Below are 23841 nucleotides of genomic sequence, written 5' to 3'. Positions count from 1 at the left end.
ATGACGTTCCGAAAGATTTTATTAACGTACTTTTCATGCATTGCATTCATGTACATTGACTCATGACCAGATGGCATTATATACTCGTATATATGTATGTATATATATGTATATGGGATATGGGAAAGGTTATGGCGTTATATACGCACCACCACCTGATCAGCTGGTATACGTTGATGATTTTGCCCACAGTGGTCAAGATGATATGATGGGATGCCCTCAGAGGCTGATGATGTTATGAGACATGTACCTATGCACAGCATGACATTCATACGCATATGCATGATACTATAATTATTTCATGATTTACAAAGTTTTCAGATTTACAGGTGGAGTCATTTACTCTATATTTCCTCCATGTTTGTTATGTGCTTATTTATGTACCTTACATACTCAGTACATTATTCGTACTAACGTCCCTTTTGCCTGGGGACATTGCGTTTCATGCCCGTAGGTCCAGATAGACAGGTCGAGAGCCCTCCAAGTAGGCTATCAGCTCAACAGAAGATGTTGGTGCACTCCATTTGCTTCGGAGTTGCGTGTTTGGTTAGTATGATTTAGACGTGTATTGTTTGGTATGGCAGGACTCTGTCCCGACCTTTATAATAATTATGTACTCTTAGAGGCTTGTAGACATATGTCGTGTACGTGAAAGATTGTACGGCCTTGTCGGCCTATGTTTTGAGTTTATAAAGGGTCATGTTGGCCTATTAGGCCCGTATGCCACGTGTATATGATGATGTAATAAGAAAAATACGTTATGTTGGTACTTGGTTGAGTAAGGTACCGGGTACCCGTCGCGGCCCATCAGTTTGGGTCGTAACACATACGTTAATAGAAGTAGAGATTGAGTTAACGAATGCGATGAGTCGCTTGAAACAATATGAAATACGATCCCTATAATGTACCAAATTAATTTGTAAAGGTAAGTTATACGAATCTCAAAAGCCTTTTGCTAGTATGTCACGACGAATATATAAATCTGAGAGTATGAGTTTCCTTAAAGCTAATGTGTAGGGAGTACTAGTTGCCGAATACGAACTAAGAGTTACCGAAAGTACTAGAATAAGTTATACATTATAGACACGAGTAACTAGCTTGAAAGATATTGACTGTTGCATGTTGTAATGTTATTTATGCATAAGTACATTCCCTATGGACGATCTATGAATGCGTAGGGGGGTAATAAAGGTTAACCTATGGACTGTCTATGAAATGCATAGGTAAGATAAAGGTTGGCTATGGACGGTCACATGTGTACGTATAGTCCGACCCGAATATTTTGAGTCGTACGAACGGTCTGCTTTGTTATGCTACGTGCCACCAGATAGTAATGTTGTAGTGTGCCTTACGGACGGTCTACCTTGCTACGCGTAAGAGCCGCTTTGTGTTCTAATAATAAGTAAAAACGACGATGCAACAAGAGATCACCGAGCAACGGTTGATAGAAATAGTTCAGAATCTTATGATAAGTTGAGTTGTTCAATCAGATTGAAGGACCAAATGGTCCAAGTGATAGTGATCTAGTAAGTCGATCTAGAGTACGTGGTAAGCTCACTCTTCTTGACTATTTCTGTGTTCATTAATGCTTTTGAGTTTTCAGAATTTATTTATATGTATTACTTTCTGCCTTACATACTTGGTACATCTAATTGTACTAACGTCCTATTGCTGGGGCGCTACACTTCATGCCTACAAGTGCAAGTTTTTTAATCATGACGAGCCCTCAAAGTAGATAGGATTGATATTCACTAGGAAATCGGTGAGACTCCATCTCTTCCGGAGTATAGTCAAGTCTAGAGGTCATGATATCAGATTTTGTTATAGACTTACGGGTAGGTCGGGGCCCTGTCCCAACTCTCAACGATATTTTGATGTCATATACTCTTAGAGGCTTTGTAGACACAGGTTCAATATGTACAGTATAATATTGGACTTGTCGGTTCTATTTTATGTTTTCTTTCTGGGTTGTCCAGTATTGATACTCATAGTGACCTCCTCGGCCCGAACATGTATTGATGTTTTGAGTATGATGGCTAGTTGATACAACGGTTGGCCGCCTACGATATATTACGAGTTGCGGCCATGATAGGTTATAGTATGATAGAGTTTGGCCATGTTGGCCTACGTATGTTCTGGGTTACATCCAGCATTCAAGAGTTGCAGAGTGGTTCGCTCGGGCCAGTACGGCACCGGATGCCAGCCACGCCTCAACTAGATTGGGGTGTGACAGCAGCACTGAATGATCAGCATGGTGAAGAGAGTATATACTTTGGAAACTACTATTGCTATGTTGTAAAACCTGGAGTTTTTGCTGGAGCAGCTATCTTGTACCTTGCTAGTGTTGCTCTTGGAATTGTCTATTATCTTTCCCAGAACCCCGTAAAAAGCAGTAACGATCCATGGCATCCACCAGCACCAAGATAAGGTGGCATTGCAATGGGACACCCCCAGTTTCATCCGCAGACGAGTTAGGAACCAGTTTTTGTGCATGAAGATACTTACATGAGAAGGCTGTCTACTTGATCGCCCCTAAACCTTGCAAGAACAAAGAGACAGATGTTTAGAGCACATACAGTTTCTGTTAGCAGCATTTGTTCTATTTGCCAACTCTAACATAAAATTTCTTGTTTGTTATTTTTTCTTTTTTTCTTTTTCTTTTTTAATTGCTTCAGTAGTGATGGCACAATTTGTTAAAAATATGACGGTCTATAGCACGTATCTTAAGGTGTCGAGTGTATCATCTTTTGTCCACTCTTGTATCTTATAACATAACACCTCTTTTCTTTCTTTTTTACTTTGTGAATTCTGTTTTACATATCCTCAAACCCAACTTGTGTGAACTTACTGGGTTTTTTGTTGTTGTTTTACATGGGTTTATGCTAGGGGAAGAGCAAGCTGAAGCTGTCAATACTGGCTTCCCTTTATTTGAAGTTTACCTGAATCAGTTTCCTGGACAGTGTAACTTTCAAGAAAGTTAGTTGATTTGTACAGACATGAACTACAATTAAGATGGATGTAAAATAATATTCTTAATGGTCAAACTGGGACATTTTACAGAAACAGCCCAATTAGGCATATTAAGAGAGATTTAAGAGAATCCTTTCGTAAATAGAGAGTTGGACCAAGGATTCATATTACCACGAGCCAAAAAACATAATTCTGAATCCATTTGGACGTACATCAATGTTCCACCAACAAACAAAATGATCTATGCACAACCGGCCGATACCTGCATACATTACACTATTCTCAATGGCTGTAAACTACTAAGCCAATTAAAATCTGTTGAATCCTCTATGGATCTACAACGCCCAAGCTGGAACTATAACCCGTACACTGGATATATTCCCTACATTAGGATCTAAATACTCTACATCCAGTCAATCGTTCCCTTGGAAGATGAGCCAATGTTCCAAGAAAGAGCGGTTCTCTACTGTGAGAATTTTGAGAATAAATATTTTTAAAAAATCAAAAACTAGGATCAGCTGGACAGGATCGTTCATGATAACAAACTCCATGAATGCAAACCACCTATTGGGTATTAATGGAGTCAAATTAGCTTCTGCGCAAACTCTCCATATCATGAATCCACCATTTCGTCTTGTATCTCATTCGGTGCGATAAGCCCTGGAATGGAAAGCATCCTTTGTCTCTCCGTCTCTCTCTGTGCAGCAACTTCCTCAGCATAAAGGTCCTTGTTGTCCTGCAGATCAAGTCGACATATTGAAGAAACTAGAACATCAGAAATCCGGAAACTAAAAACAGAAGACCAAAAAGGAAAAGAGATAAAAGTAGAGGTCTGAAACAAAACAGCTAGAGATTTAATAGCTTCACTGCTATTAAGTCAATATGGAATAGCTTGACAACCTTATTCCATCCCTCGAGGTCGAGGAACCAATACATGTCCCACAATTTTGCAACCCCAAAAAGGAGAAGGAATATGACTACACAAACCAGATCAAGTAACAAATGTGGTTTTCGCAGTTAACATTAATTGCTAGAGATTGAAAACAACACACACCAGCAACAACAACATACCCAGTAAAATCCCACTGTGTGTGAAAACAACACACACCAGCCAAACACAAATTTCAATCACTAGATTAATGGCTTATATGTATTTAGTAATGACTTTACTGGAAGAGGATAGCAAAATGGAAGACAACCCCACTACACAAAACCCCGCCAGAAACTATGGGTGATTGGAAACTTAAAGGTCTCCATGAAATAATAACCTGAGCAGAGAATTCTTTGGACTGAACAAGGAAATCTCTTATGTGATTCTTGAATGTGGGCAGGTCATTCGTTGATTCAAATAGCCCACTCACAAATTGGGTAACCTGAAAAGGAACAGAAGTTCTAAAATTTAGGGAATAATGTACACCACAAAATATATGAGAAACATCATCTAAAAGGTTTTGCTCACCTCGGCCGATGTCATGTTCGGAAATGATGAGCTAAGAAGTTTAATGGTGTATTCACGGACAAATGTCGCATTATTTGGATAAGGAAAAGGCACTGTTGATGCATCCCATAGAGGCTCAGTCAACCTGCCAGACTCAACCTGTAACCAGAATAACACTAATGTGACGTACATGCTAATGCAACTGGGCAGAGCACTTTGTCAGGCAGATACATACCAGGCAAAATAAATGCTGTAGCACCAATACATGCAGTTTAAACCCAGGTTTATGAAATGTGTCCGTCAGCACAGCGAAAATCTCTTGCTCAATTGTCAAATAGTAAGTCCTGTAAAACTGGTTAGCGAACTCGGATACCTGCCAAGAGATAGAAAATGGTTACACCACCCAGTCACATAGAACAAAAATCATTATAGATGGGCCAATAATCAGCAAGCACCTGAAAATTCTTGAGCATCTCCAATAAAAGGTTAAGCCCAGTTTCAGCAATGTTCCTCTCAGTGTGCCGGAAGGCCCATACAATAGAGTCCATAACAAGCTTTACTTGCTGATCATCAATCAGGAAAAAACATCAAAATCCAGCATAAGCTCATATTAACTTAGAGAAAGAAATGACAGCCATATCAATGTATTTCTGAAAAGTGCTTTGAATATACAAAAAAGGTGCTTTGAATACACTACACCAAGAATGAGCCATGGGATCACATACCTCACTTGATAGTCGTATTAAAGCAGGAAAACAATGTGTAGCAATTGCCTGAAGTAACGAAAAGAACTTGAGCCGATGTTCTGGATAATCCTCAAAGTTCTTCGTGATCATCTGCTGTCCAGTAAACGAATGATCAAACTGATAATTCCCTAATAGTTATTACAAAAATCACATTATCTATAAAGCAACTAGACAGCCTTGTGCTGGTGGGGCACATTATATCCTCACAACTTACCATTTAGTTCAAGGGACACAACTAACTTTAACTAAGAAAATCATGATGATATGACCAGTTAAATACTCCCAAAAAAGGGGGAAAAAAAGAAAAAAAAAGAGAGATCAGCTCTTCTTAGGTGTATGTGAACTCTATGAGCCAGTAATATTTGGACTATGGGAATGAGCGGAGTTGCAATACGCCAAAAATAATCAGTTGGTAGACATGTCTGTCATCTATGCATATATCTCTGCAGAAAAACTTCAATGGCTCCGTGTTAGTCATATATCCTCAATATAATCAACCGATGAAGCAGCAGTTGAGTACAGAAGCAAGCAATTGACAAACAAGAAAAGATTGTGAATATGAGCAGAATCACTCCAATTAATGCACATGGAGGTATCAATAAAATAAAATCATACATCTGTAAGCTCTCTCATTGTTCCGCAACAAAAATCAGCCAACAGAAAGCTCCTATAGCTTCAAATAGCACTTTGTAGCTTAATGTAATGCTTCAGTACTCCTCGATGTAAAGACAAACACTACATACAAATTTACCGCACAATTCACTAACCTCCAGAGTACACTGGAATACAGCTTCAAATATCCGAGGCACATCCTCTATCATAGCACCCTTGTACCTACACAAGGAAAAAAATAGAGAAGCAAATTTAGCATAGTTTGCCATTACTGACAAATATAGCATAAAGCAGTAACTCATGGACATCACTTCTGTTCAGTGCGACTTAAAAAGTTGCAGGTAATTCATATGGGAGCAAACTATCACATTTAACATTTGGAGTGGGAAGGTTCATTCTAATAAAGGCAGATTCAATTTTCTATTGTTAATCTTTCTGCCCTGCAGAGTGCCAGTTGGAAGGGGAATGAATAGCTTACTTGTTTATAATTGTAGCAAAAAGAGAGAGAACTTCAGATTCCCTGGCATCAGGAACATTTCTCGTGTAGTCACCTAAAACTGGATCCATCATGGGCGGCACAAATTGCTTTCCAATATGTGGTTGATCTTCAGCCTTGTCCAGAAATGTCTCCACAAGCTTTAACGTTTCCCTCTTTACTGAGCTGTCTCTCATCAAAACCCAAGTGAGATGCATGACAAAAAGTTGGATAAAAAAGGAGCAAACTAAATAACTAGACCATACCGCAAAAGTTTCACAATGGATGTCCTAGACGCATAGGGCCCTCCTTGTGCAATGCTTGTTGATATCAGCTCGCTGTACATTCTGCAGTTATAAAAGCTCGCCATTAAAAACCAACGAATAAAACCTCACTAAGTGAAGCAGCAACATGTACATTGAAACACCAAATTAGGGCCCACATCATATAACATAGAATAACCCAACAAGATAAAGGAAGAGGGACACAACCAATGATGTACCTGTAAACATTGAGCATGTCCAGAAATATGAGAGTAATTTGAGGCAAGAAATATGTCCCAAGGGAGCTAGCAGCACTGGTATTTGTCTGCACAGGAAAGAGAAAAAAACACAGAAGCAAATGCTCAGAATAAGAGATTTTCAAACAGAAGTTTAGTTCTTACCAAAATCGTTAAATATGAAATAGAAAATGTGAAGATCAATTTTTAAAATAATATTAACCAATCCAACAACTATAAAAGCAACTACAATTTTTTTATTTTTTAAAGATAAAGATTTTATTAATAAATGTGCCAAGGAGGTACACAAAAGTACAAAACAAACACCCCCTACAAAATTTGGACTCAGAAGAATACTGCTTGCTTTGAGAACAAAAAGAATCATATTTCCAGAATCAAGAACCTTTGTTTGCACAAATTTTGGAGAGAAAAAAAGTAACATGAAAGTACTAAAAAAGGCCAGCATTAGTAATCACAATGTAGAGCTTATATTGTGTTCAATACAGTCCATTAGATTCTCATAGTGCCTAATGTGTCAAAAGGCACTACATTTTTGTGACTACCACATAACCAAGGTAGAACTCGAACGAGATGTTAAATTGAAACTGGCATGAGGATCACTTGATACATAGATGTTGGAGAATGAATTGGAGGTCTTTATGCATCGTTCACTGGAAATACAGTACCGGTCATTGTGCAGAACATATAACATGGAAGGAGAAAATGGACGTTCTTCATACACAACTTTTACAATTCAAATCCCCAACTGAATGCTGAGAAAGGGGAATATCAGTTTTAAGAAAATGCAATCAGCAAAACGCGCCACTATGGCAACTGAAACATATTGAGAAGGAACCACAGATTTTAACTTCTATAAGAAACATACCTGCAATATATTTAACACTGCCCTAATAACATCTTGATCTTTCAGGTAATCAACATTTTGCCGCGCCTGTCCTATAATTTCGGCCCATTTCTAGCCCAGAGAAAAGGTATTCATAAGTCATAAAAAAGTGTAAGCTCCAAGAATATTTAAAGTACAGCCATAAATATACCACATTGTTAACACACAAAAAACACAGCATTTGAAGCCAAGTTTCAATCTGAATTATATAGTGTGGGTCTTGCCTGATTCGGAAGATCCATTAACCTCTGCAAATACTCATCTCTTTTTTGGGGATCTGATTCTGCTTGAATCATCTGACCAACCTAAACAAATGACAGTGATACACCCGATCATTACAAAATAAGCGATTTTATATGAACAAGGGAACAAACGAGCAAAAGTTTATCACGAGAACTTAATTTCTAGAATGAAGTCCTTACGGATTCGTAAAAGGTATGAATCTGATGAGGCGCCAAATCTACAATTGTTGTCGGAAGAGTAGTTAAGAGTTCAGAAACAAATGGCTCATTTTCTCCAACCTGAAAACAAGGAAAGAAAACATTATAATATCTATTCCTCAGATTCTAAGAAAAATGATAGATGAGACAATATTCTTACCTGAACAATAACAAATTTGCGCTTGCACTTCTGGACTATTTTCAAAAATGTATCACATGCCATATCCTATAAAATAAGAGAGAGTCAATATCCAAAATACCAGAAATGATGCTATCTCAGTAAACCATAGGTAAAATTAAAAAGCACATGAAAAGAAATAGTTGGTTTCAATCCTGTGTTAGACCACATGGTGATATAGAAACCAACCATGCAAGCCACCCTCCCCTCCACCATAAACAGGACAGACACACAGATCAGTGCCTGACACATTCCATCACTTAATTAATAACCAAATTCTAATTGGGGCATCAAATTCCTGATACCATCTCTGTATTATTGCATTAGATGCTTCAGGATTACCCCTTAAAAATGAAAACTAAAATACAGGCACTACCACAACAATCATTGTGAACCAACCACTCAACCATTGTGCAATTTAAAGCATTACAAAAGACTTGAGAGTCTAAGAACAACAAAAAGACTACAACTAGCAAATGAGGGAATCCTTAAGTTATCAAATTTTCTAGTATAGAATAGAAGAGAAGATTCCAGCAAGGAGTCACAAAGAAGTAGAAAAGCAACTGAATTGATTCAAAAGAAGCCAAACAAAACCTGCACTCCAGGATGTGATTCATGCATGAATTCAAACAGTTTGTTCACAACCGTCTTCAAAAACTTCCAGTGAGCCCTCAAAAATCTTGGATATTGCCCAACAACATACCTGGCAATGGACCAATGAAGGTCATGAACCATGCACCATATAACAGAAACAATTCAGGCTACTGATAGGCCACAAACACTATCAAAATTAAGGATAAACCACATTGTGAGCAAAAGTTACATTTTAACTGCTAAGTAACCACATAAAGCAAGTGACAATTGGAACTTTATTCTTACATTATATTACTAGCAATTACAGCTTTGTTGTCTTTTCCTTTGGTGATTTCACAGAGATTTAGCAAATCACGTATCACCATCACAAGAAACCTGTTCTCCTGCCAATAGATAACTCAACAGAAGTAGTGAAGAAGAGAAATCTTAGTATAGGAAAATCTACGACATAAAAAGGCGAATCCTATCAATCAATCAAATGAAAGATGCCAAATAAGAGTCAATAAAGGTATTGAAGGGCAACCAAACCAATAAACCAAAGTCTACACGTGCTATACTGCTATTACAGCTTTTTCAGCCAAATCGTTGCCTATAATGTGCACAGACTGATATTATTTGGAAAAGCATTTCAAATGGACGCTAAAACTGAACATTTATAATCATTACTAGTTACAAGCCTCAAACATTTCAAAAGAACACTAAAACCGAAGGTTTGCACTCATTACTAGTTACAACCTTCTGTTACGAAGAAAAGGAAAGATGATAAGAGCTCCTATCATTAAATAAGGTTGAGAATTCAAAGGCCAATCAGACATTCTCATTCTAACTGAATTAACTTAACTCTTGTACAACCACAAAAAAAACAAACTAACAAAAGAGATAAAAGAGAGTTTAGGGGTTCAGATGAAGAAAAAGTAAAATTATAACCCAAATCGTCGCATATGATAAAAAAGAGGTTGCTTGTCCAAAAGTGAAAACAGAAATCCACCAATGAGAATCATATGATTGATGTCTGAAACCAGTGAAACTCATATAAGACTCGAAGTGAAAAACTAAAAAATGTACCTGCTCATCCATCATAGACCCAGATATGGATCCTATTGCCCAGCACAATGTATTTAAATTGTTCCATGACCAGTCCTCACCATTGAGTTGTTTGCTAAGTTTCTTCAACATCTGATGCAATACAAACATATTAGAACTTTATGAATCCAGAAGCACAGAGCACATTTACATCACACGACAAGACAAAATTTCATGAAACCCTAACCTACAAAAAACAGCAATAATAATAGGCATAAGAGAACATTATGAATCCCAAAACAGAACAGATCTATAATTAACATCTCAGAAAAGCCACTAATTTGGTGGACAATTTGGAAGGAGAGGAATGCAAGGTGTTTTGAAGATATAAGTAGCCCTGTACAGGAGATCAAAATGAATTGCATTCTTCTTTTTAGTTTTTGGTGTAAAGCAGAATATAAAGATGACCAGGATTCGGTGCATTAAGCTCCGGCTATGCGCGGGGTCCGGGGAAGGGCCGGACCACAAGGGTCTATCTTACGCAGCCTTACCCTGCATTTCTGCAAGAGACTGTTTCCACGCTTGAACCCGATACCTCCTGGTCACATGGCAGCAACTTTACCAGTTACGCCAAGGCTCCCCTTCTCAAAAACTATAACTAAATTGCAAAAATAAGAAAACAAATTACAGATAAGTTATTGGAACAAATCAGACCTCTTTTCCAACACAAAGTAGTCGGTAAACAATGATGCGTTCATTTGCTGAGTAATTTTACTCATCATTGGATAATACCATTCATCTATAGGTCATTTGGTTGGCCACATAAAAGAATCACATCATAGAATTTCATATAACTAATAAATTATTGGATTTGTGATGTAAACTTTCCATATAATACAACAATTGATTTCTGGTCAATTGCATAATTACAGCACATTTGGTTTACAGTATTAAACCGCACATTACTAGGGCCCGTTTGCTTTTATTAAGATGTCTGAACCTGAATATATCCTTGACTATAAAGACATTGTATCTAGATCTAAACATTGGACAATTAAAACTGCTTGTTTTCTCAAAATCTAAATGTGTCTATTTTTTAGAAACTAATAAATGTAGAATTTAAATAAGTTAATAATGAATATTATATCCACAAAATGCTAGAGAAACTATAAATTTACGCGGTGTTGTATAAATTGTTTCTTTGATGAATCACACTCTAAAAGCTGGGTAATCGGCCATGATGGTCGTAAGGTGATGGTTGGCGGCGGTCATAGTTGGTGGAGATGGTTAGGAGCTGTGGTTGTGCAATGGTGGATAGAGGTGATAGATGTATCGTCGTGGCTAATGGTGGTTGAATAATGGCAGGTTGTAGAGGTGGCTGGTGGTGGAAGAGGTTAGCGAGGGTGGTTGTGTGGTGGTGGCTAACAGTGGCGATAGTTGGTGGTAATAAATAGAGTAGTAAAAGATTACATCAACAAGAATGTTTAAGTATACATCTTAATAATTTTAAGACTGTACAAGATATGAATAGTTTGAACCTTCACAAGCTAATTAGTGATTGTGGAAGGATAAAAATAAATGCACTTAATAGGCTGAGATTTGAATAATTCAGATTCTGACCCCCGTTAAGTGAACAAATGGGCTTACTACTTATGTGGGAGCCTGTTTAATATTTAATGCAAGACGGAATATTGGAACAAGAATACCAGTATTAGCAATAAATGCCCTTTAAGTATGCAATCCCTACATAACACAATCTCAATATCATTACTCACTATAGAAAAAAACCTACATTATTATTGGTCGTACCACAATCAGCACATTGTTTGCCCGCGTATAAATAATATCCCTACATAACTAGCCCTTAAACAAAACGAACTGTAGCAGTTGGTTCACATACTAGTCAGTGGGGATCATAATGCAAGTATCATTTATGCAATGATTAATAATAAAGAATTTGTTTTTATAAAGTAATGATGACGAAATTGTTTTGCGGTGATTAATAATGAACAGATTGTTATACATAAATAACTTATTTTAAAAGGGCATTTTTGTTTGTAAATAGCTTAATCCTAGCATCGCTAATACACATATACTTATTTCACATTCTATCGTGCACAGAATAATACATAGATTATTTAATATTGTAAACCAAACGGTGCATTAAAGTTATGCGGCGATTATTTTTCCTTATACGGCAAACCAACACTGTATCCTTATGAAGATGTTTATACTGAAATTAATTATTCCAATACATCAACCAAATGACGCTAGGAGTTTTAGGGTAGCTATTGAACCCTCCACAATGAACAATTAATAGCACTCAACTGAAAATTAACCTTTCTCAAATTACAATTGATTATGCTTTTAGAAAAATTTCAGCATGCCAAAGACAACTTTAATACTTCAAAAAAGATAGCTCTAAGGGAAGCACACCTGCTTTTCGGTATCTTCGTGATCAAGATGTGACAAATAGATCAATGTTTCCCTCATGATCTGCAGCATTAGACATTTGTTATGAATGAGAAACAAATGGAGAATACGCAACCCAAAGAACATGTATTAGCTCTGTACACTTTAGTCAATTAATGCTATACACCTCCTCAAAACCGGCCCAGAAAAAATAACAGGTACAGAAACACAATTTCCAGAAGAAATTTTCAATTTCACTAATTTATCAGCAAAAAAAAAAGAATTTGATACAAATTAGAATGCGGAAATTAAAGAAACGAGGATAAAAGAATAGAAATTGAGAATAGACCAACAGTAGCAATTAAGAAACAATTGATAAAGACCAACCACTAATTAGCAAAACAAAGTGAACCTAATCTTGAGGACAACTTCAAGTGGAAGAAATCCACTTGAAAAACACCCTTGCAAGATGTGTTCAACAACAGCCATCACCATTTCACTCTCTCAAAGAGAACACATTATCAAACAAAAACTAGTCTCCCTAAAAATGAAAGCCTTAAGAGCTATTTATACTAGGAGGGTATTTAGCTAACAAGAGACCTAAATACCCCTAAGCTAAAGACCTAGGAATCTAAGTAGTCACTTGTTACAAATATAGCCTCCAACTACATGTAGTCTTCAATTGATGGCCAAATTACATGTAGCCGCCCAATTGTGGGAGCAGCCATCAATTGACATCTAAAGCGCATGAAGGCTATCTTGGCTCGTATTAGATTTTCAATTATCATAATCCATACAATTTATAGAACCACATTTACAAATAGTTTAATCCGACGCATGCAACATCCTATGCGAGTTAACAGATTATTCTAAAAAGAGATAGAAGACCTTGTATTGCACAAGGACATCATTGTCCTTCATTGTTTCACGGACAATGTTCCCATTTTCATCTTCAACAATGAGAACTTCTTCAGGTTTTGCCATCCGAGAGATCATAAGTAATCTCAACTTAGACATTGGACCAGCATAAAGTTGTCTCCTCTGCATAAGTTGTGCACCAAGTCCATCATCCATACCAGGAAGCATGGGCATCTGCTTATTCAACACAAAAACTAGCACATCAGCAGCTTTATAGAAACCGACATGCAACTAAGAGAAATACACAACTAACAAGTAATAATCCATATAGGCAATAGCAACCTATCCTTAGCAAAAAGTTTTAAGGGATCCTTCTTTCTTACTGTGCCAAAAAAGGGTTTTGAAGTATACTTAAAACGGCATAAAAGTTTTCCAACATAATACCAAGCTGTCAATAATAGCAAGCAAATCACCCACTTATATTTTTTTGTATAGACGCCATATGTTTTCCAAAAAGGAGGAAGTTGGATGAATAAGACTTGATCTGGGTAGGACTATCTTGATGATGACCAACAAACAGACACATTAACAAGCCCATCCGGTGGGAAATTCTAATCCTATGAGATAAGGGCATTTAACTGTAACAACCCGACCGGTCATTTTGAACTTTTGCACTTTGATCGCCAGTTCCCGGGCATTACTTGCCACGTGTAACGTATTATGACTGATGTAGATCGTTGGTTTTGGTTTTCAGAAAAAATAGAATGAATTTGAAGGAACAGTCTCAGTTGAAAGCTTTGAATTTGAAAGGTTTGACTAAGAGTTGACTTATTTGTATATGAGCTCGGATAGGAAATTTTATGATTTGGATAGCTTCGTTGGGTGATTTATGACTTAGAAGCGCGATCGGAATGCATTTTGGAAGTCCGTGGAAGGATTTGGCTTGAATTGGCAAAGTTCATATTTTGGCGAATTCCGGTTGATAGGTGAGATTTTGATCCGAGGGTCGGAATGGAATTCCGAGAGTTGTTGTAGCTTCGTTATGTCATTTGTGAAGTGTGTGCAAAATTTCAGGTCATTTAGATGTCGTTTGGTCGGCTTTTTAATCGAATTCGGATTTCGGAAGTTTTGGAATTCTTAGGCTTGAATCCGAGGGTGATTTGATGTTTTGATGTTGTTTTGAGCGTTTCGAAGGTTGGAACAAGTTTGAATTATGTTATGGGGTGTGTTGGCATGTTTGGTCGGGGTCCCATGAGGCTCGGATATGTTTTGGAAGAGTTTTTGGAAGATTTTGCCGTTTTGAGCATAAGCATGTAATGATCCAAAGGTCCATTTTTAGTTCTAGAGATCGAAATTTGATTTCGAGACTTCCGAAATTTTGATAATGAATTATAGGACTTATCTGGAAAGTCTGGTCTAATTTCATCAAGTCACGATTGGGTTTTTGACACGAAACATGAGTTAATTGTTTAACAAGCGAAATGGGTATTGAACTGAGCAAATGAGCTCCGAATTGAGTTTCGACTGAAGCGCTATGTTCGTATTATTATTTGTGACTCATAGGAACAAGAATCATCGAATTCCGAGTTCGTATGATGGAGTTAGAGCCTTTTTAGTGAAAAGAAAAGCTGTTGCAATTTTCTGGGCAGTTTCTGCATTTTTCGCACGTGTGAACAGTAACAGCACCTGCGTGAACAGTATCCGTGTACAGTACCATGTACAGTAAACATGAATAGAATCCGTGTATAGTACATATGAACAGTACCTCGTGAATAGTATAGTGAACAGTATCGCGTGAACAGTACCCAAACGCGTGAACAGTGCCCCGACATTTTCTGGGCAGATTCTTAAGGTCTGAAAATGCGACTCGTCCCATTTTCCATTTTTATCAAATTGGAGCTCGGGGAGAGGCGATTTTCGGGAGATTTTCAGAGAAAACAACGGGGTAAGTGTTCTTAACTTAATTTTGGTTAGATTACCCGAATCTATTACTATTTTTGGCATTTAATTGGTGATTTTAGTTGGGAAAATCTTGAAAACCCTCTTGGTTTAATTTGAAGATTTAAGGGTCGAGTTGATGTCGGATTTTAGTAAAATTGGTATGGTTGGACTCGTGGTTGGATGAGGTTTCATATTCCGTAATTTTTGTCGGGTTCCGAGACGTGGGCCCCACGGGCGAATTTTGAGTGCAATTTCGGATTTTTAATGGAAAGTGTAGAATTTCATATGGAATTAATTCCTATAATTTTTATTAACTGAATCGAATTATTGTGGCTAGATTCGAGGCATTCGGAGGTCGATTTGAGAGACGAAGGTATCGCGAGCTAGAGGATTAGCCGGTTCGAGGTAAGTAATGATGGTAAATACTGTCCTGAGGGTTTGAAACCCCAGATTATACGTCGTTGTGTTACTTTGAGGTGACTTGCACGCTGGATGACGAGCGTGGGGTAGAGCACCGCTGGGGATTGTGACCTAGTCCATCCTGAACGAATATTTTAATGCGTATTTGATAGTTAATTGTTTGACATTATTATATTTTTGGGCTGTATGCCATGTTTGGGGCCTTGTGCCGACTTGTTGAGACCCTTAGGGGCATTTTTACTATCTTTCCTCACTCTATTTGTTTGAAAGCATATTCTCAGTCATGTTTTACCTGTTTACTGCTCAAATCTGGCTTTATCACTATATTCTTAAAATGTGGAAATTGTTTTGGGCTGAGTTCCCTGTTTTACTGAGATAGACCGAGGGTCTGATTGTGAGATTGATGACTGAGATAGACTGAGAGTCTGATGGTGAGGTTAATGACTGAGAGAGGCCGAGGGCCTAGTTGTGAGGATTATATATCTATGGATCGGGTTGCACGCCGCAGCAATGTGTGTATGTATGGATCGGGTTGCACGCCGAAACAATGTATATATATATATATGTATATGGATCGGGCTGCACGCCGCAGCGATACTTATATGGATCGGGCTGCGCGCCGCAGCAATATAGCGCTTGGGTTGTAGGAGCCCCTCCGGAGTCTGCACCCCCCCAGTGAGCGCAGTCGACTATTTATATGGATCGGGCTATGCGCCGCAGCGATGCATGGATCGGGCTGCACACTGTAGCGGTTACTTTGATTTCAGTTATTGTGAGAGATATACGGATCGGGCTGCACGCTGCAGCGGTTACTATATGGTACCAATTGAGAGTGAATGCTGAGTGCGAGTACTGATTGGAAAGAGTTGAGTCACTAGTGACAGAGAGGCTAGCCCGAGGGACGATAGATATATACATGCATATGAGTGATGTTTTTGCCTGAGAGGCTTGTTTATGGACTTATTGATTTCACTGCTCTTTAAAGTGAATTTCTATCGAATATGTTGATTTATCGACTGTTTTCACTCATCTTTATATTGAGCCTCTGTCGGAAAGTTGAACAAATGTTTTAAAACAACTTTTATTTAAATTGGGGTTTATGAGATGTTCAGAAATTAATCACTGATTTGGCATTGGTTATTTCCACTGAGATTTTTAAGTTATGAAGTGTTTATGATTACTGTTTTGCCCGAGGGGCTGTTTTACAAACTATGTTTTGCCCGAGGGGCCGATTATGGTTTTAATCTCTATTATTATCTTAAATGGTATTGAACCCCTACCGAAACTGCTGGAAAGTATTTCAAAATGATTTTTACTAAAAGCTGGATTTTAAAAGGGAAGATTGACTCGTATTATGATTTGAAGGCCTGTTGTGTTTATTGAGCCTATGTGAATGTGGATTCATTGTTTCCTACTGCTCAGCCTTTATTTACTCTTATTACTTACTGGGTTGGAGTACTCACATTACTCCCTGCACCTCGTGTGCAGATTCAGGTATATCGGAACCCGGTAGCGGGTGTTGATAGCTCAGCCGCGGAGTCATCAGAGTTAGCAAGGTGGCTGCATAACGTTCGCAGCACCGCTTCCTTCCCCTCATTGTTGTTACTGTATTTAGTACATTTTTAGACTTTTGTTGTATTCAAACCTTGATAGTTGCTCATGACTAGTGACACCCCGATGTCGGGCTGGTATTTTATTCCGCACTGTTATTCTATTATGAAACATTGTTTAATTTAAAGACTTAAAAATGACTCTTAACGCTTAAAGGGTTAAGGTGAGTGTTGTGTCGGCTGGCCTTGTCTTCACAAGAGGCGCCATCACGACCGGGCCGGTTTGGGGTCGTGACAAGTTGGTATCAGAGCCTAGGTTACATAGGTCTCACAAATCATGAGCAGGTTTAGTAGAGTCTCGCGGATCGGTACGGAGACGTCTGTATTTATCCTCGAGAGGCTGTAGAACCTTTAGGAAAACTTCACATTCTTGAATTCTTATCGTGCGTCCTTTGATTCAGCTTGAAATGTAACTCTTTGAATTCCTTCCACGCGTTCGTATGCGCGCATGAGCGCTCAGTATCAGATGTGCCTTGATGGTGTGTGATTCTCCGATCGAGGGGTGAGATGTGATCTTTGTGAGTTTGATGTTGGGCCAGTCTGGAGGACTTGAGGCCGAATATTTGCCTATGGCTTGAGCACCGAGGTGCTGATTGTGTGAGCAAGTATTTTTGAACTTATATGTTCGGTAGTGTCCCTATTAGTGGGAGTGATGGCTGGATAACTATGTGATGAGTATGTTAGTACTGCGAGATGTATCCATCTTGATTTGAGGTATAGCCCCGAGTTATGGGTGTGCAAAGAGTCTTTTCATGTGTCCTAGTTGGGAGTGAAGTAAATTTCATGTTGCGGTATGAGTTCAGACTCAGGAAGACTAAGTGACTGCGTAATGGTTATGACGGTGGAAGGTATACATAAATGTTAGTTTAAGGCGAAGAAGGTGGGTTATCTCATGCGAAGTGTTCTGAGGTTGTACGATCCTTATGTGTCTGTTAGATTTGCGAGTGAAGGATATGTGTTGCAACTTAAATTGGGTCGCTTAGTGAGTGGGTGTAACTGTTGCGAGAGTGGAATGCGAGATTTGCAGAAGAGTTAAAATTCTAGATGATCTGTGTTTTCACAAGCTTATAAAAGATTTGAGTTTAATCTCATTATGGTATCATGGCATCAATAGAGTATAATCGTTATGAGTTATTGAGCGTGTGTTGATCTATGGCTTCGAGCCAAGTGGGGAGTCCGCTATTGAATAGTTGATTGCACGGTTATGTGCTCTAATGGTTCCAGTTTGAGGCGTATTTGTGAATCAGTTATGGCTCGAGTAAAGGAAATTTCAATAAAGGTTATGTTATGCTTTATGGGTGTACGAGAATCGGGGAATGACTTGAGTTGTGGTTGGTAAGAAATGCTCGGTGCATAGGGCAGGAAGTTGCTTGGTTATATTGAAATGAGGTCACATTCTGCAGTGTCGGAGTGCAAATGAAGCAGGTTGTTCGGTTTGTTTAATCAATCTAACTGCGGTTTGAGTAGAGTGGATACCTCTAGAGAATGGTCCTATTGTGTTCCAAATTTTACATGCAATAATTGGAGGTTTTCAAGTTATACTTATGGATAGAAACTGAATTTTCCTTGGAAGACGTCAAGACTTGTGGTGTTTTCTATATTAATTGTGGGATTCTATGTTCTCGTCTTAGGAGGTAACGGATTTAGATCCGCAGGAAGTTCTTCAGAGCGAAGTATTTCGAATGTGGTGCTTTTGGGAATATTTAAGAGAGTATTCAACGGCTTATGAGTCTTAGACAGTATGGTTTTATGCTTGGGTCTCGTGTGGTAATCCTGGGTTGAGAAATTGTGGTGCTACAGCAAGAGAGAATATCAAGTTGAAAATGAATCAGAAGGAAATTTAGATAGATGGAATAGTTTGATAGTAGACCGAATCGGTATGGTAAGGATATGATTAGTTTCGTGCGTGTGTTCGAGGTAATGAGTTCTTTCAGGTATTTTGCGGCGATGCTCTTAGGTTTTGATGACTTGCTTAGCTTGATCGAGTTAGAAGGATTCAGTCCTGACATGTCTGATTTGTGCAAAGAGAACTCGGAAAGTTCTTGATGGTTTTACCGCGGTTTGGGAATTTATATTTTCTGTGGACATGGGATGTATAGTGATTTTCCTTCTAGGTGGGACCAATGGAAGGTTCGTGACTAGTGAATATGTAGTTGATTGTGGCTCGGAAAGGGATTTTAAAGTTCTAATATTTATCATAGGATGGCATATTATATGTGGTATGTTGTGTAGGGCGGGGATTGGCATATGTAAGGTCGCAATTCAATTTTGAAAGGAAGGTAGCGGGTATTGATAGTTCAGCCGCGGAGTCATCACAGTTAGCAAGGTGGCTGCATGACGTTCGCAGCACCACTTCCTTCCCCTCATTGTTGTTACTGTATTTAGTACATTTTTAGACTTTTGTTGTATTCAGACCTTGATAGTTGCTCATGACTAGTGACACCCCGATGTCGGACTGGTATTTTATTCCGCACTGTTATTCTAGGATTTTATTATGAAACATTGTTTAATTTAAAGACTTAAAATGACTCTTAATGCTTAAAGGGTTAAGGTGAGTGTTGTGTCGGTTGGCCTTTTCTTCACGAGAGGCGCCATCACGACCGGGCCGGTTTGGGGTCGTGACATTAACCAAATTCATCCAAGTAAATGCATTTTGCTGGTGACCTAAGGTGTTCCTACCAAAGCACAACAAATGATATCCACTTATGTTCTAGATAATTAGGGTACATAACCTACGAGGCTAAATAGCCCTGAAGCACGTGTGTGTGCTCCATGAAGGCAAAAGGGATTCAAGTAACTTGTCATACCTGAAGCCCCATCAAACTTGCAGTCATAGCAGATTTGTCTAGATTATGATGTGCTTCAAATAATTCAAGAACCAAGGAATTCCAGTAATCCAAGCAAACCTGTGCAACCACAGCTTAACAATGAGACACTTATTTAGAGATATCTTATCAAGAACCAAAAGTAGATATAATACCTTGAAAACCTCAGTGTCATCCACATATGAGATGTTAATTAGATACTCAAGCCCCAGTAGGAGGGCATTTACATTTTCTTGTGACGTTTCTAGCACCCGTATGTGAGACTGCACGTGAAGCAGCTCATTAGAGAATATGCTTACTAATACGTCTCAAGTCAAACTGGTAAAATCAAGGCTACTATGCACCAAATCAAAAGGTGAAGAAACTTACCTTAAAGAATGATGTGAAAAACAGCGCCAAATTCTGAATAAATGCCTGGTTAAAAAGGAAAGAGAGATGAGGTTACGTGTTAATATCACAAGCTAAGTGACCAATCATTTGTTGCAACTAACAAACCTGCTCTTCATTGCTTCCATTTGCATATGCCTCAGGAATATTCGTATTGGGAGGAAGAATAGTCTACATGGGAAGAAAAATAAACATATATGAGCACTATTATCAGAGACAAATGGCTCATACAATAAGGTATGGTGGAAAAAAACTCTACAAACTACTAACAACAAGGACGGCAGAAAAATCAAGGTCATCCACACGCTAGGATGGTTATGTTCCACGAAACAGAATCTTTACACAGTTTTGCCAACTCTAAGATCAAAATTAATGTAACTTTTGACACGTTAAATAGATCTGATTCAGATAAACTGACTGAAATGCAAGCTCAGACTCATCATAGCAACTACTCATGGACAAAGGGGACACAAGCAAGCGTACAGAGAAGATCGGTGTGAGAAAGTGAAGACAGCTCCAATTCAAATAACAAGTGAATGATAGCTTGTAGCCTTTGTGCTACCGCAGTACCACCTTTGACCTACACATAACTATAATAAATATTTCTCCTACTCAATTATCCTACCTCCCTCAAGATCCTCAACATTGTCCACTCTTCTAAACTGAAGTTTCTACTTTACACCATACAAGCTGAATGTTATTCTTCAAACTTATTTACCAAAGGAGGGAGCATGGTACTCAGAAGAGGATGCAAATACCATGTGAAAGGAAATGTCAGGTTGCATTAATAATGAATTTTTAGATGTGTCTTTAGGCCCAAGACATCAACAGTAAGAAATATAGGTGGGGAATGAGGAGATGCCAAGAGTTATTAACGCCAAAAAGGAGAGTGTTATAAGAAATTACTAAAGGCAGAAGGCGGAAAGAAGCCAAACGAGTGGAGGAAGAGTATCTTAATTCCAATAGATAAGAACAAAAGAAGATATTCAAAATTTTGTGAACTATCATGGAAAGAACTGATCGACATCAAGAAAGTATGGTAAAACATAAACTTGAGGATGTTATAGGGATGACAGAGAACCGGGTTGATTTACAACGAATGCACCAGTTTGGCTCAGAATGTTGACACAAGTTTGCAGTGAGAGGAAAGAGCAGTTACACATCATATTCACTGATCCGGGAAAAAATGTACAACAAGGTACCAAGAAAGTTCTTATAGTGCCATGGTGGAAGTTGGAGAAGAAAAAAAAGCATATCAAGAATATAAAGCTCATAACAAATATGTACGAAGACGTCATCACGTGTAAAAATAGTAGTAGGAGATACGTAGGACTTTTCCATAGCTACGAGTTTACACTATGTATTTGCAATGAGCCCAGTACTTATTTATCCTAGTTATGGATGCGCTAGTGGATAGTATATATGATGAGAGCCTGTATTGTATGCTATTGAAAACAATATTGTGTTAATTGATGAAATCTGCGAAAGTGTTAATCAAAAGCTTGAACTATGGAGCACCACTCTAGAAAGTAGGAGTTTTAGGATAAGTAGAAGTAAGACAGAATATACATGTTGCATGTTCCGCCAACATAAGAACCGGGATATTGAGGTAAGATTAGATGAGATTCGCTGCCTAAATGCAAATAAATTCAGAACCTTGCTTTACCTATCAAAAAATTCAGATCTAGGTTTTATACTCCAGGAGAATGGTATGATGGATGAAGATGTAACACATATAATTAAAATAGGATGGATGATATAGAGGAATGTTGTGGAAAGTGATGTAAGGAATCCTACAAAAGTGGAAAGCAAGTTCCATAGAACGATTGTAAGACCACCAATGTTATATGGGCGTATAGGGTTTCTAAGGAACAATTTATTCACAAAATGACGGTTGCAAATGCTAAAATTGATAAATCCTTACAAGATTAGACAAGATTAGGAATGATCTAATCTGATACTCCCTCCATTTTAATTTATGTGAACATATTTCCTTTTTAGTCTGTGCCAAAAAGAATGACCCATTTTCTTAGTTGGAAATAATTTACCTTTATGCAATGATTTATAGTCACACAAAATATATATACGTCATTTTACACCACAAGTTCAAAAGTCTTCTCTCTTTTCTTAAATTTCGTGCCCAATCAAATAGGTTCACATAAGTTGAAACGGAGGGAGTATAAGGAAAAAAATAGCATACACCTACAAAATGAGATGAGGTAAAAGAACAGGGCAGACCTAAAATCACATTATAGGAAGTTGTTGCAAAAGATCTTTAGAACCCGTTTGGACATAGATTCCCAAATATTTTTTGAAAAAACTTATTTGGATGAAGTTTGAATTGAAATTGAAAATGTGTTTGGATATAAATTTTGGGACAAGTTTTGACATGTTAAAAAGTCCCAAATGATCATGATTTGGCCCAAAAAGAGGTCTTAAGCTATATTTGGGATTTGAAATTTTGGTTTTCAAAATCTCTCAAAAACTAGATTAATTCTATAAACAAACACAGATTTGGAAAAAAAAAATTAAAAAAACTTCCAAAACTTATGGCCAAACGCCTACTTAATCTCTAGCAATCCATGTAGATGTAACAAAAATATTATCAATGGAAACAAAAGAACCATTTAGGAAATCAAACTAGTCGGAATTAACGCTTAGTCATGATACAAAACTTACATTATGCTTAGTGTTGCTAGGAGTATTTAGTTTGTCCAATGATTTGGATGTCATAGGAAATTCAGAGTCTCTAGTGATTCAAAACCTCAAATTATTTAATATTTCCATGAAATGAATCAAAATAGAGTGAAATAGAGAGTGTGGACTCACATGTTGACGCCGACAAGCTTGGGAATGAAATGCAGTTGTCGGCGTTGCTTCAGATTGACATCCATCATCACTTAAAATTTTAACTTGTAGAATAGTATCGATTCAAGTAAAAAAATATACAAATGTTTCTACAAAAATTATTAGAAGACACAAAGATAAACTTCACCTTCGGGAACTATCAGTGAAATTGAACTATAAAATATGGGCAAAAAGAAAATACTAGAGCAAAATGCTGCTTTACTAAGCAAGAAAGGCAAGAAGCAAGGGCGCAACAGTTGCACGAGAGTCATTGCTTGTAGCAGTAGCGTGTATGATTGCTTAGACAAATAGGAAGTGAAAGACATATTTTCTCTTGCATAATCACACAAAAATAACAACACTTCAATGCTTAAAAACACTTTGGAAAATTCTCCTACAGAACTTGGGCCCAAAAAAAAACATGATTTCTTGTAAACTATACTTAAGCAGGACAAATATAATAAAAGCTTTATCTTTTCTTTTTTTTTTGACAAGTTAGAAAGAATAATCGTAGCTTTGGACAAAAACCACATAACCATGTAACCACCATTTGCTTAAACAATTGTGTAGAGCTATCTATGTATTCCTATCAAGTCAGACGAAAAACAAGGGAGAAAGAATACTGAACGCATGGCTGCACATCATAGATTTCCTTCATTAAT

At 37.8% G+C, this 23841-nt stretch overlaps 1 protein-coding gene across 2 annotated transcripts in view; it reads right to left on the bottom strand.

The window, feature by feature from the left end:
- Positions 1 to 3103: 3103 nt before the first annotated feature.
- Positions 3104 to 23841, bottom strand: part of LOC107816191 (protein EXPORTIN 1A) — a 28068-nt gene continuing 7330 nt past the window's right edge. Inside the window, exons 10-34 of one of the 2 annotated variants that reach the window (XM_075240690.1) lie at positions 23162 to 23208; positions 23012 to 23081; positions 20441 to 20503; positions 20315 to 20359; positions 20101 to 20208; positions 19928 to 20026; positions 13180 to 13383; positions 12316 to 12375; positions 9922 to 10032; positions 9142 to 9239; positions 8857 to 8965; positions 8245 to 8310; positions 8067 to 8165; positions 7869 to 7949; positions 7627 to 7716; positions 6744 to 6829; positions 6508 to 6588; positions 6245 to 6427; positions 5922 to 5988; positions 5134 to 5244; positions 4864 to 4971; positions 4644 to 4781; positions 4430 to 4567; positions 4239 to 4343; positions 3104 to 3706 (exon numbers count right to left, since the gene is read on the bottom strand). In XM_075240690.1, the coding sequence (XP_075096791.1) occupies positions 3584 to 3706; positions 4239 to 4343; positions 4430 to 4567; positions 4644 to 4781; positions 4864 to 4971; positions 5134 to 5244; positions 5922 to 5988; positions 6245 to 6427; positions 6508 to 6588; positions 6744 to 6829; positions 7627 to 7716; positions 7869 to 7949; positions 8067 to 8165; positions 8245 to 8310; positions 8857 to 8965; positions 9142 to 9239; positions 9922 to 10032; positions 12316 to 12375; positions 13180 to 13383; positions 19928 to 20026; positions 20101 to 20208; positions 20315 to 20359; positions 20441 to 20503; positions 23012 to 23081; positions 23162 to 23208 (2490 nt within the window). In that variant the 3' untranslated portion in view covers positions 3104 to 3583. The remainder of the gene's footprint in view (positions 3707 to 4238; positions 4344 to 4429; positions 4568 to 4643; positions 4782 to 4863; positions 4972 to 5133; positions 5245 to 5921; positions 5989 to 6244; positions 6428 to 6507; positions 6589 to 6743; positions 6830 to 7626; positions 7717 to 7868; positions 7950 to 8066; positions 8166 to 8244; positions 8311 to 8856; positions 8966 to 9141; positions 9240 to 9921; positions 10033 to 12315; positions 12376 to 13179; positions 13384 to 19927; positions 20027 to 20100; positions 20209 to 20314; positions 20360 to 20440; positions 20504 to 23011; positions 23082 to 23161; positions 23209 to 23841) is intronic. The other variant, XM_075240691.1, reaches the window with a different exon arrangement.

The sequence above is a fragment of the Nicotiana tabacum genome, chromosome 20 (assembly GCF_000715075.1).
Source record: "Nicotiana tabacum cultivar K326 chromosome 20, ASM71507v2, whole genome shotgun sequence".
Classification (NCBI taxonomy): Eukaryota; Viridiplantae; Streptophyta; class Magnoliopsida; order Solanales; family Solanaceae; genus Nicotiana; species Nicotiana tabacum.
The sequence above is the reverse complement of the archived record's forward strand: the minus strand, read 5'-3'. Positions and strand labels throughout refer to the sequence as shown.